Source organism: Stegodyphus dumicola, chromosome 12 (genome assembly GCF_044657685.1).
Source record: "Stegodyphus dumicola isolate Sdum_Otavi_A_Nest chromosome 12, ASM4465768v1".
NCBI classification, from domain to species: Eukaryota; Metazoa; Arthropoda; class Arachnida; order Araneae; family Eresidae; genus Stegodyphus; species Stegodyphus dumicola.
Window position 1 is genome coordinate 114,658,481 of NC_140779.1, and position 14,059 is coordinate 114,672,539.

The following is a 14,059-nucleotide window of genomic DNA, read 5'->3' on the forward strand; positions in this document are numbered from 1 at the left end:
TTTCTGTGGGCTTCTATTGACGTAAATTTAATTGACGCCTGCTATAATCTTTTAATCACTTGTCCTCAAAACGCAGCTCGAACGAGCAGGATAGAGCTTCGAAGTCTAGCCTCTGGTTTTCCGGAACAGTTTGAAAGATATCCTTTGCATCTGCTCTCAGAGAAGTGGCGAGATGGCAGGACGTAGCTTGGAAGTCCCATCCGTTCGCGTCCACCACTATAGAAGACTGTGTCTTATACGCTTAGCAGGAGGTTTTTGCCATCGTATGAGGATGGCTGTAAAGAGGGATGAGAAGGCATGGGTAAAAATTTAAAACTAACAAAATCGCTTTCTCCTGTTGTTATGCATATCTTTAAGGTGTCAACTTCTTTGGCTAAGGTAGAAACTTTCTCCGATTCGTTCTTTGACAAAAGAAACTTTCTTCGATTCGTTCTTTGACAAAAGAAACTTTTTCTTTAGTTTCTGCAACTTTATTTTTAATAGTGTCTCTTTCTCCTACGACAGACTCGAATTTCTTTTCTAGTACGCAAGTAATTTCTCTTTTCAGTTCCTCTTGACGAACTTCCATCTTTTTCTTGAATAGCTGTTAGCTCTTCTTTAACGGAATCTTGGCCAGCATTTATCTCTGATTTAATGGAGTTGACGGTCTCTTTCCTCTTTTTTTTGGAATGCAGCGAAGGCAGTCACGAGCTGCGTTAGTTTCTTCTCTATCGCTCTTGTCACTCCTGATAACAAAATTTTTGCCTGCGTATGGGTTCGTAATACTTGTAGATTGAATACACACAGGTCCGATGATAGAGGTTGATAAAATTTATTTTATGAAAAGGACACTTACAAGTTCTGGAACTTTCCAAAGAAATACTCGTACAGGTGTTCATAGTAACTCAGAGTACTAAGTTACACTTCAGACTACTAAGAATGTTAAACACAACGCAAGCAAAGCGCACCTAAATGGCGAATCTTTCAAGACTGAATTAACAACTCAGGGCTAATGCTCTCTTCGGCTTCATATAATTTTCACCCGGCCGGGGAGATATTTCTAGTACTTTCTGCTTTAATTTACTTAATATCTTGGTTTTTTTTTTGCTTTGAATTATATTTAATATTATGATTAATCCAGAATTAATTTAATGTATTCCACAATTTGTAATGTCTTTCATCATCTTTACATCTGTACCTGATTATTATAGCACATCCTTACTATAACTGTAAGCCTAACATGTACGATAATAGTGAAAGTGTTCCGTTTAGCCTCAGCAGTCCTCACCATGCACCTTCTTTCCATGTTCTGGTCCTTATTTCAATGTTCCTCGTTTCGTAGCCAATCCCTGGAGGATACAGTACTAAGCTCTTTATTTATATTCATGTATTTATTTTTAATTCCATCGATGGTGAAAAGAAAGAAAGAAAGTACTTTCTGCTTCTTGAAATAATTGAAAGGCATACGAGGGCTGAATACTAGTTACAGAAAATATCAATTACAATACCTATTACGGTGATACATGAAGCGGAATAAAATATCGTCTAGTTTGGCGACTTATCGCCAAATTTTGGGAAAAAATAAGCTGCCAAAACAGTTCCCAGCTTGACGATATCCATCTACTCAATGTTAAATAGACTTACCCCTGCAGTCTTACTTTTCTAGAAAAGTTTGTTGCTTTAGATGTGTGTGAATGATGTTACATTATACTAAAGAAATACGACAATTTCCCATATAAATTCATTAAAATTATGTATGTACAAAATTTGTAACAGTATATGTAAACACAGCATAAAATAGAATTTAAGCTGCACATTTTGTGGCAAATTTTTAAAACATAACATTAGACTGTGGTTTATATTCAGTCATTATTTTCAAATCTTACCAGAGACTACGACTAATCAATTTCATGGGGCTATTAACAAATGTGAAAGGTTAAATCGCAATGATCATCCATTGACACACACTGGTAAAAAAATTAAAAATACTCGTATATATATATATGAGGTATGAAACACACACAAGAAAAAGAGACTGGTCCAATAAATCACTGTACTTACAGAATCAGTTCTCTGTGACATTATCACCTTCAAAGTAGTCCCCTTCATCATTCACACACTTCTGCATTCGGTGCTGTCATTGCTGCAACAGTTCTGAAACAAGTTTTTGGAAAGCCCTTCAGGAGATTCTCCGTTTTTGTCTGAACGTCTTCAACTGAGATAAAGTGGCTTCTCTTTAAGCAAGATTTAACTTTAGGAAATAAAAAAAAAAGTCGCATGGAGTCAAATCAGGTGAGTAAGGAGAATATCCCATCACAGTAATGTTTTTACTGGTCAGAAATTGCTTGGCAGATAGGGCCCATGTGAGCGGATGCAATGTCCTGGTGTAACAGCCATCCATCATTCCACAACTATGGCCTTTTTTACCTACTTTTTTCACGAAGTTTTTTAGCACTTCAGTGTAGAAGATTTGATTTACAGTCTGACCACTGAGAACCCATTCAATCATTACAGTTCTATTAATGTCGGAGAAGACAACATTGCCTTGAAGTTTGATTTTGACATGCGTGCTTTTTCGCATGTCAAAATCCCTGAAAACCGCTTATGTCATTCAAACACACATCCACCAGACAAAAGTTCATCTCCATAAACCTCAGTTAACATTTGAAGATGCTTTCGTTTGCTGATTTCTTAAGTTTCACAAGAAATAACTTGATATTGATTCGCTGTTCGGTTTTTACATTAGACATTTTTTCCGGCAGACTGCAGTTGCACATGTTCACTCAATGACGCAGTACTTCCAACTGTTGTGATCGGTTAAGTCGAAATTGGTGAGATAGAGCAAAGAAAGTCTATGTAAAGAAGGAAAGGCTCCATAGACGTAATGTAAACCAGTTTGTCTTCTACGCCGCGACAAAGAAGAGGGACAATTAGCCAAGGGGTTTGGCGACGGAACCTGTTGGCGAGAATTTCCCCCTTTGTGATGTACCTGGCCGAGATTTTCAACCTCCGCCACGTGTACAGGAAACTGAGGAACACGGGTTAAGATGAATCGTTTTTTGACTTTTCGCGATAATTTAAACTCAAATTTTCGTTCTTTTTTGCTTTACTAGTTGAACTTATATTATCCATATCGCAGTTTGATGTCTGATTTTATATCTGTCAATATGTAGGAGAAAAAAAATGGAGTCACACAGCTCTATTTTTGATAAACGTGACAGTGGAACCTGCTCGAACTTTGACATCAGCTTCGAGCTTTGGCGCTTTTTGGCGACAGATATTTCACGCATGCGCAGTTGTGTCCCTTTTCGTTCGGAGGGAGCCACTCCTGCTGCCGCGAAGCTTTCCTTCTTAACAATACATATTATTTGGATAGAGGAAATGTGTGGGATGACGTCACAAAAACAGTTGTTGCCAACTCCACTCTTTTTTCAAGCTATACACTTAAGTCTCGCCTTTTTTGTGTCACACCTCGTATATCTAAATAAATTTTAAATAATAATAATAAAAGAAAAAATAAAAAACTGCAATAGTTCAGTGGGTTTTGCAGTCTTGCAAAGATATACTTGAAGAAATTATAAAAAATACTTTTTTTAATGTCACATTTTTGATGATTTCAATGGCACTGAAGGTAAATGTGTGCGGCTGTGAAGAACGGCTATTCGATCCACAGTGCAACTGGCTTCTGATCTGCAGACTTGTAATGGCGGGGGGGGGGGGGGTGGAATATTTCGCTTTAATGAATAATTGTTCTCTTTCTTTGACATACATCTACAACTTAGCATATCATAAAGAAATATATATTTTTATGTAAAAAATATTCTTTCTTTGATTCTTCATTTAATAAAAATATTTTATAAATTTTATTATTTTTGTACCTTTTAAAATTTACCTTTTTTCATAGTCTAAATGTAATGATTTTCCTTTATTAACCTAAAATCCCAACATCCTCTCTTCCCTTGTGCATTTGTATATATATATATATATAAATCCAAGTGGCAGTAGAGAATGTTATATATATAATAAAATACCACTGAGATGGCGCGATTTAAATATCTCAAAATCATACATCATACTCAAATGCTAAGTAAATAAAAATAACACTTGCTTAGCTACAGTAGTCAGTCTCGGTCAACACTTCTATAACAGTTTCTGCCAGCAAATGGACTCCTTAGAAAAACCAAACTATGATGAGGAAAAACTGCCAACACAACGTTACACCTCTTTGTTATCAGAGAATTTTTCGGTGGATATGAAGCATTCAAATTGGGAAAAAAAAAAAAAAAAAAAAAATACTTAGTGGGAATTTAATTAAGAATTTGTACATTATTTTGTTTTATATATAATACGGCTCATATGAGCCCTTTATTAAATTTGTCTTCAGTTGCAAGCCTCTCGTTCTTTTTCTTCCAAGAAAAATATTTGACTTATATATTTAAGTCATATTTTTACTTCTTTTCCTGAGAATTAGGATCTTGTCTGGTTTTATTAAAGTTTGGTCAAATGTGTTGCAGATAAACTAAAATTTAAAAAGGTGCAGGAAAACGTTCTCTGCTTTCAAGAAACTTATGGTCGAATATCCTTGTTATTTACTGTTGCATAGTGATTTCGTTAAGAAGGTTTTAACAGGAAAACTGAAATCTATCAGAAAGGAAAGCTATCAAGTTCGATGAATAATATTTCCACCACAACCAAAAGTGCAATTTAAGTGAATTTTAATTTAGTAGAAAAATTTTATTTTAATAATAAATATGCCTATTCTAATCCTGAATGCATGCCTGTCTTTCACTGCCAAACAAACATTTGATGGAGGTTGAGATTTTTAAGGAAAGAGCCCCTATCTTCATGTCAAAATTTTTATTCACCAGAAAGCATGCTTAATTTATAAAAGTCTGTCAGGAAAGATGAATAAAAATACAGAAATAAAGTAACTAATAAAATAATAAATAATTAAAATCCAAGAAAATGTAAAGAGATCAAAACAAATTTAATTTAATGATAAATAATTAAATAACAAAAAATACGGCACTTGTCTTATTTGGAACTCCAGCTGGAATTAGTTTTTCTCAAAAGCTAACTCATGTTATAGGTAAAATATTTAAAACGTCGCTAATGACAATGAAGAGAAATCTCAGAACAGTATGAGAGTATGGAATTAAATTTTAACGGAGATGTGTAGGTATGAAAAGAAAGAAGAATCTAACACTTCCTGACAAGGAGGTTAGAATAGCCTCCTTTTCTAAGCTCCTTACTTGAACACAATTTTCCTACAATACAGTTTCAGTTAAGAAGCGAAATGTGCATGAGATAAATTATTTTAACTGAAATCTGATGTTGATCTGTAACGAAGAACAAACGTAAGATTTTGTACAAGTGACAGTTTTTGTCTCCCATATTTGATTACATCATTTCAAAAGGTTTGCAGGTGCTCTTCCTTGTAGCAAGTCTAGCTTTGGACGTACACGACTAGGATGATCAATTCCAGTACTTCCGAGGACGAACAATTTAACCGCTGTCACAAATTCATTGCACTTGTTGGAGCCTTTGACATGTGGGTGGGTTTTCTCCTTTAAAAGTCTCAAGTTTCATTAAACAGCTTGTTTGCAAGGGAAAGAGAGACATGCATTCAGAAGTTAAAATCGATTTTTAAGACTTACTTATTAAAACAAAATGTTCGAGATTAAAAGAGTTTTTGCTGAAATTGTGGTTCAGTTAAATAACAGAGATGCCAGAGCCCTCTTGAGTAGGTTAGAATTAGGATTATCCCCAAAACTGAGAAGTACCGGAGTCGGGTTCGGACTCAGTTTAAGCGCTGCCGGAAGAAAATTGTTCCACTTGCACAGAACCTTACATTTATAGTCACATTGTTATTGGAGATATTTTCCCTTGTCACATCCTGCTTGGCAACTAGAATTATATCAGCAAAACATAGTGGTCAGAAAGCGCTGGACTCTTCCTTTGCTTTCAAAGCTACTCTTCTTTGTTAGAAATTTCCTTCCATACTCTATTTTTTCTAGCATTCTATCTATGTTTAGTGACATTTTACCTTTTTTCATTGGTGTGCTGGAGAAGTAATGTTTTTTGATTCTGTCATTCTTTGAAATAGTGCATTATAGGACTAATCCAGCTGGTAAAGCTATTTCTTAGCTTTGTGAAATTGTAATTCCAACCGCAGGCCCAAATAATACGAGATTCGGTATTTTACTTGATTATTTATCATTCATTTAATGATTTGTTAAATCTTTATTTATCGCTTTACATTTTACTGAGTTTTAATTTAATTATTAGTTTCCATTTACTACTTTATCCTCCTTCCTGACGGCCTTCCATATGATTTTAGAATTTAAGCCCTATTTAAATTATCATTACAAAATCATAATCCTACACGTTATGAAAAGCATTGCTGAAAAATCATGTCTCAGCTTTGGAACTTCCTAGATTACCTGATGCAAATAAAGAGCCAATAATAGGTGGCAGTTTCTAGCATTAATTGTGGTCCATACTATACTGTAACTCATAAAAATTTACTCATCATTTTTTGTTATTTGTGACTAAATTTGTATATTTTTCATTTTAAAACTTTTCTTACTTGAGCACAATTTCTTGCATTTCCTGTTTGTGGAAAAAGTAAAACACAGAATTTGGTATTTTGTTTCACAACATAAAATGCAAGAATTTTGTTAATATTTTCATAACTCAATCATGATGATATGTGATTGGGTATCGTTATACAACATAATGGATTAGCCGTCCAGACGGTATAGAGGTTAGGGAAGCTGACTGCAGTTTTGAAGAGCATAGGTTTGAATCCCGGAGAAGGAATGGATGCAAATCGTCCGTCCTCTCACAGGAGATAACAGTGGCTGCCTATTAGGAGCCTGCATAATAAAACGACCACATAATAAATAGATGTAGGTAAAACCTAACAAAAGGGCTAGTACCTGCCATTAAAAAAAATGAAATTAAGGGATTATGTCTGTTGACTATACTTCTGGATGCCTGAAGACAAACTAATGTTGCATGTCAGGCAGCTTAGCACTAAACCAACCACTATGATAGTTCTGACGGAAGAAGATGCAATGAATTATTACAATACAGCAGTAAAAGTAGTAAAATTTAATGCATAGAAATTATGTTTGGAATCACACTCTGGTAGCTGTTCAAGTCACCTATTTGTTGATTATGGAGCTATATCAATTTTTCATTTTATATTATAATCCAATGCTATATTCCATTCAATTTATTCCTCAGACAAGACTAACTGGAGAATTTCAGACAGCAAGGTTTCTTGATTAGTGTCAGCTTGTGTCGATTATATATATTGTTTTCACTATTTGGTGTGTCTATTATAGACATAGACACACCAAATAGTAGCCATTTGCTCTATAGTGAGCTTGTCTGCAGTAGCATGAATACTTTGCTGGGAAATGGCTTCAGAAATAATCTCGAGAAGTCCATATAGAATTGATACTGTCTTTGATCACAAGACTCAAATGTTGTATTTCTACTATAAAATTTGGTGTAGAATTGGCATATAGTGCACTCATTAGCTGTACTTATGCCAGATGTGAAGTTAATGTTTTATACTAAAAGTCCTCAGAATATTCCTGTTTCCAGTAATATGTAACAGTATTCCTAATTGTGTTTTCTATATGGTTCATGCTCATGTATCATCTTCAACAACGTTTCACTTACTGATGACCTTTTAATCACAGTATATCTTGAAAACCTGGAGTGATGCTTTTGTCAGAATACAAATTATTTCATTGGGCCAATGCTCCATTCTCAGAGGCTGTGTTCCCACTGTATCTACAATCAGACATGTCAACTCAATAATATGTATCTAATACAATAAAGAAATGTGTAATTAAAACAGGGATGTAACATCTTATCAGAAATTGTTAGAAATAATTAATTGCAAAGCATAATAATGTAGGTTTTGTAAGTTTTCATTCTGATTTTTTTGGCAATAACATTTTAACAATAATAAATTTCAAGACTTTTATAACTGCAATTAAAAAAAAAATTTGACTATGACAATATGAGTAATTATTGTTATAACAATATTAAATTTCCTCTTAAATTCTAATTTTGATAATTTTCTAATGAATTAAAATTTTATATATACAACTATATAATAATAACTTTCATCTCCCATGGATCTTCAGTATGAATATCAGGGAAAAATGTGAAAGGGAATGTTCGGAAATGATTATGCTATAAGATGCATTATTACTGTTCATGCTAATATATTCAGTTATTAAGGTCTTGAAGTACAAATTGATTTATACAGGATATCTTTATACAATTTTAAAGTACTAACATTTATACATTTTAACTTAAAAATACAAATTTGTTTAAAATACAAAATAACTGGTTACATAAAGTTTTCAACAAAATGTTCAATGTGGCCTCCTCTGGTTGCATCGTATACATCAAAGTCGATAGACAAACTCCTTCGATACCTTATGTAATATGCCACAGAATGCATTGCTGATGAATGCATGTATTCAGTTCATCCAAAGTATTCAATAGAAGAGACACATGCATTAAATCTTTGATGGAATTCCCACAAAAAGAAATCACATTGTGAGGTCAGGGGGAAATGATGGGTGAATGTGAAGTTATGAATCTTTAGGCCCACAATTACCACAGTGCCAAGTGCCATCATTTAGCTGGAAAATAAAACTTTCATTACCTTGCTCCAAGACTAAACCAATTCCTCAAAAATCCCCTTGCTTAACAATGAAGCAAATCAAGGCATGAATTTCCTGAGACAGTTTTCTTTGTGAAAAAAAATGGGCCATGAAATGTTACACACAAAATATACTAATTTTAGGGAAATTTCTTTCCTGAAATCCAATAATGTAAGGCTGTTGTGTTTTGAAATTTCGACATTATATATGTTGCTTATTCAGATAAATCAAACATTGCTCTGTCACTGAAAATCAGGCACAACAGGAAAATTTCAGGCTGTGGTTACATGTACGATGTTGGATAGTAAACAGTCAAATTACAGTGAAAATCTGCTTTGGATGTCTGAACTTACAATGGAGCGGACATATTATTTTAATGAAATATTGCTGTAATTGTTTGGCATATATCTAAAAATCAAATAAAGAATTATAGATTTCATGCAAAAAATCACTCGTTTTAATTTTGACTTAATTAAAAAATATTTGGTAATTCAATAATTTGAGAACAATATTTATCTTATCTATGCATTTAATAGTAACCATTAATTCTCATTATGTATTGCTAATAAAGCTTTTCATAGATTTATAATAAATGTGTTTTAGTTCTATATGCAATCAGTCAGTTACCAATCCTCACATGCAATCACCTCATCAGCGCACCACTGCCATCACCCCAATTTTGTATGTAAATGAATTTGTAGCCATGTTTTATATATAAATATTTATTTATTATATAGAATTGCAGATTTTTAAATCCTGAGTCCAAAAATGCATAAATTGTAAAATTAATTCAAGTAGAAAACAAGGTATAGGTAAATACATTAGCAGCTGCAGGACTTCCAGCTACAACAGAAAACCTATAAATTTATTTACTTTGCTAATCATGCAGTATGCAATCTAAAACTTTTAGTTAATTATTTATTTTTTAGATGATGCCACTAATATGCTATTTTTTAATTCTATCCTGCAACAACAACAAAAATTAACACAACCAATTTTTAGTGGCAACTACACTGGTTATCATAAATTAAGGAAAAATCACAAAAATAGCGATAACTCCCTCAAAAATAAGGCAAACCGTGTTAAATTTGAATATGTTGCCAAGTAAAAGTAGCTGAGTAAAACTGCAATATGCAAATTAGTGGTGCTGCACTCGGAATACGTCATCTGCGAGGAGAATAAAAGTCCATGTTTGAGAGCAAGCTCACATATTTTACTGTGATAGTGACATCAGAAATGTGAGATCATGGACCTTATAAGAGATAACTAACTCACTAACCCAGAGGGTGGGGCGCGCATCTTCCACATGTCCGCAAGAAAGAGTAGGGACAATCTGGTTTACTTTAACACTGAAACCTATGGTGTTCGAATCACATAATCATTTTTAATTATTAAATGCGATACATTGTATAAGTGATGAGATTATGAAAGTCACAGTTTTTTCAAATAAGATTTAATGTATCTCTATAACGCACTTTGTACTGCATTTTGCGCATTCTTTTTCATGTGCAATTCTTGTATAAACATCTTTATTTTGGTAAAACACTAAAAACTCTAAACACAAAATTTATGAATTTACTTTTGAGTACAAATAAAGTAAAATTAAATAAGAATGATAGCACATGAAGCTTTGAAACAAATAATGCAAAATTAAACAAGATCTGATATATATATTTTAAAATTTTATGAGCATTTTCAGGCAGTGGTTTATAAAATTATCACAACATTACAAGATGGTCATTTATTTCATCATATGATTATTAATTATTAACATCATATGATGATTGATAATATATTTTAAATTTTATGAGCATTTTCGGGCAGTAGTTTTTAAAATTAATATAACATTACAAGACGATCATTTATTTGATCATAGATCATTTGGCCATAGATCATAGATTATTAACATCATAAGATGATTATTTATTTTAATAATTAATAAAATTCGGAGCATAAGCTTTTCTCAGTGTAATGTAAATAAATAAATAAATTCTAGAAGCATTCAGATTTTCTGAATGTTTCCAGAATTTATTTCTCAAAGGGACGTTTTTTAATGCTTTGTATGTTACCTCTATTTATTGAATATCATGTTCTTTGCACGAAAACCACACAAAATTCAATTCAACAGCAGTATCACAAAATATCTGAAAACAGCAGAACCTTTAGAATTTCCGAGCTGGAGATAAAAATGTTATTTTCTGTACAGTGTTGGCATTGCTCACTTTGAACTCACTGAGTTTCTTAATCAAAAATTCGGTAAAGTTTTACAAAATGGAGTAAAACAAATTCCAAACTCGTCTGTTCAGGTGGAAGATTACGTTATTTAATGGCTCTAGATAACGTCATTATTTCACAGTGCGAGAAACATACATGTGTTCATGTAGATTATTCATTATTAAATTTCTTTACATATAATACAAGGCGATATTATTTGGTGGCAACAATTTGCAAAGTGAAACGGACGTTTATAATGAAACAGCTCAAAACGCCATTTCGAAATTAATAGCCTTTCTGGGCTAATAAATTAATTTCAGAGTAAATAAAAAATCTTATGCAGAACGAGAATTAAATTAAAAAAATAATCACTATAAAATGTTAGCACAATCAATTATTACAGTTTACAATTTTGACATTACAATAAATTATAAAAATTATTAAGGTGTTAAAAGTGTTTATCACTATGATGTATTGTGAAATATAATTGAAATAAAACTCCTTTATAAAAAATATGCTACAATATTCATTTACAATCTTAAAAAAGCAGCACAACTTAGAATTTTAAGCAAAAACTTTCAAAAATTCATTTTTAGGTATTTTAGTATTTTTTACTTATTTACACCAATAAAAAGCATAAAAATTACAAGAGAAAATTCTTTGTTTGAAACTTTCTATTAGTTCAGATTTAAAATATTGTTTTTTAAAAGAAGTAGTTACAAATTTCGTTACAGCTTATGAAAAGCTAAAAAAATAGCCAGGCCTGAAAGCATGCAACAGCTTTATAATTATTTGGAATGTTAATTATGCTTGATAAACATGCTAAATTTTTAAAAATCAATCTCAGTTTCAAAAATAAAAATATCTAAAAATTGCAATTTGTGAAATGAAGCGCTACAACCAACTTTTTCTTGACAATTATACACACTGCAATAGCCAACAATTGTAAGTTTCTGCAAGTCGTGGATGTGATCAAGGTGACAGGCGGGAATGTGTCAGAAGAGGGAGAAAAGCCATTTAGGTTGGCTTATTTCTTATAAGGTCCATGTGTGAGATAGCAAATTTGTAACAATGACCTCCAAGCATCATTTGCCTGCAGAACTATGATGGAAAGCCATTGGGAGACTAGAGGCAGGATAAAGTCAAACAGAAGTGGCCAGATGACTAAATGTGAGTCTCCTTCTGTGGTTCATAGACTTTGGAGGCGATTTCAAACCACAGATTCGGCATCCAGGAGGTTAAACCAAGGACGGCCAACTGCTACGACGAGTGCCGATGACCAATATTTGACATTATGTGCACACAGGAATAGAACCGCTACTCCAACTCTTCTTAGATCCTCCCTTGCTGCAGCCAATGGAAGGTTGGTGTCAACGTCAACTGTGCGTAGAAGGCTTCACGAAGGTGGTCTGTAAGCGAGACGACCAGCTATTTGCTTGCTGCTCACGTCACACCATAGGAGGGACCGTTTGCAGTAGGCACGATAACATGTCCACTGGACGCCTGATCAGTGGAGGGCTGTGCTCTTTACGGATGAGTCCAGGTTTAGTCTAGAAAGCGATAGTAGGCGTAATTTGATATGAAGAGAACCTAGAACCCATTATCATCTGTCAAACATTCATTAAAGAGATGCATACGGAAGAGGCACTGTCTGTGTTTGGGGTGGCATCTCTTTGGGTGAACGCACAGACCTCCATGTCTTTCAAATAGAAACCACAAATCCTCCGGTTTATAGAGATGACATCCTTGATGCTTATGTGCCAGGGCAATAGGTGATGATTTTCTGTTACAGGATGATAACGCAAGACCACACAGGGCTCGTATTCGTAGATGATTATCTTCAACAGGAAACAATTATGTGCATGGAGTGGCCAGCTCGATCCCCGGACTTGAATCCTATCAAGCACGTTTGGGATGCTTTAGAGAGACATCTAGCTGTTCTCAATCCGCCCCCCTTAGACCCTTGCAACTGCTTTGCATGAGCAATGGCTCCTATGGAACTGATAGACTGCATAATTGAAAGCATCACACATCGCTGAATGTGCTGTATTGCTTCTAGAGGCGATTTTATTCCATATTGAAGGTACTTTTACTATAGCAAACTGACACCTTCGATTTGTTCATTTTATACATGTGCTAATTTCTATACTACCATAATTGTCTGGTAATTTATTTTTATGTTATTTGATACCTTACTATATGTTGTACATTGTGGGTAAGTTTCATAAAATTCTCCATGTAACTTTTTCAGTAATTGTGATTTTTGTGATTTTTCCTTAATTTATGATAACCAGTGTAATTTAATATTATCTTCAAACTATGGAGGTCAGAGCTTAAACTTCTACTGTAGAAGCCTTAAAATATGAAATAATTTTTACTCTTGTATATTTATGGGCCATTAAGTTACCTATCAAGCAATGCTGATATAAGTATTTTGAGACGTTTATAGAAAACTGTAATTCATTTTAGAAACGCAATATATACTTTTAAGTGAAATAATAAAAATGACAGCTATTTGATGTTTTTCTTTTTTTGTCTAAGTTTTAAAAAAGTGTTATAAAATTCTTTAGGAAATTTGATAAGATAATGATTTTGAAATATTATTGCACTATAAATATAAATGTTTTTCGGACATACATTAAAATTTTCGGACATATTTTTTTTAGTACTACATAGTACTAATTTTCTACTGTATGGGAGAATATAATAGTAAAAAGTGAATTGCATTTTTAATTATCACTGAGCTATAAAATTTGTAAACATATTAAATTTTATTCACAAATGATCAACCAGTTCCCTATTTTAAATAGCATTGAGCTTTAAGTAAAGTATCACTTGATACCTTTACTTAAAGCTTGTTGTTATTTAGAACATGTTAAAGTTTATTGTTATTTAGAACATGAAATCACAGGAGTTTATGTGCCAGCCACATTCGATTTTTTTTCCTGTTGACCTTGATTTTTATAGATTGCAAAATTTCTTTAACGACAAAATAAGAAAATTGAAAGAGTCCTTGCCTTCAAACAAGGGTTGCTATTCATATTTCTGCCCTTGGCAATAGTAAGTGTTGCTAAGCGACCGCAGATGATTCCAATTGAAAGTTTGATATTTTTTTAATCATAACTTCTTCAGAACACTCTGCTATTTTAGCATGATTTGTGTTGTTTACA

The 14,059-nt window shown here is 33.1% G+C and overlaps 1 protein-coding gene across 2 annotated transcripts in view; it reads right to left on the minus strand.

Moving 5' to 3' along the window:
• Nucleotides 1–7,071: 7,071 nt before the first annotated feature.
• The window catches only part of LOC118195722 (dynein regulatory complex subunit 4-like), a 68,993-nt gene continuing 62,005 nt past the window's right edge, over nucleotides 7,072–14,059 (minus strand). Inside the window, exon 9 of one of the 2 annotated variants that reach the window (XM_085806825.1) lies at nucleotides 7,072–7,788. In XM_085806825.1, coding sequence (XP_085662951.1) covers nucleotides 7,685–7,788 — 104 coding nt within the window. In that variant the 3' untranslated portion in view covers nucleotides 7,072–7,684. Of the gene's footprint in view, nucleotides 7,789–7,912; nucleotides 9,084–14,059 lie in introns of those variants that run through there. The other variant, XM_085806826.1, reaches the window with a different exon arrangement.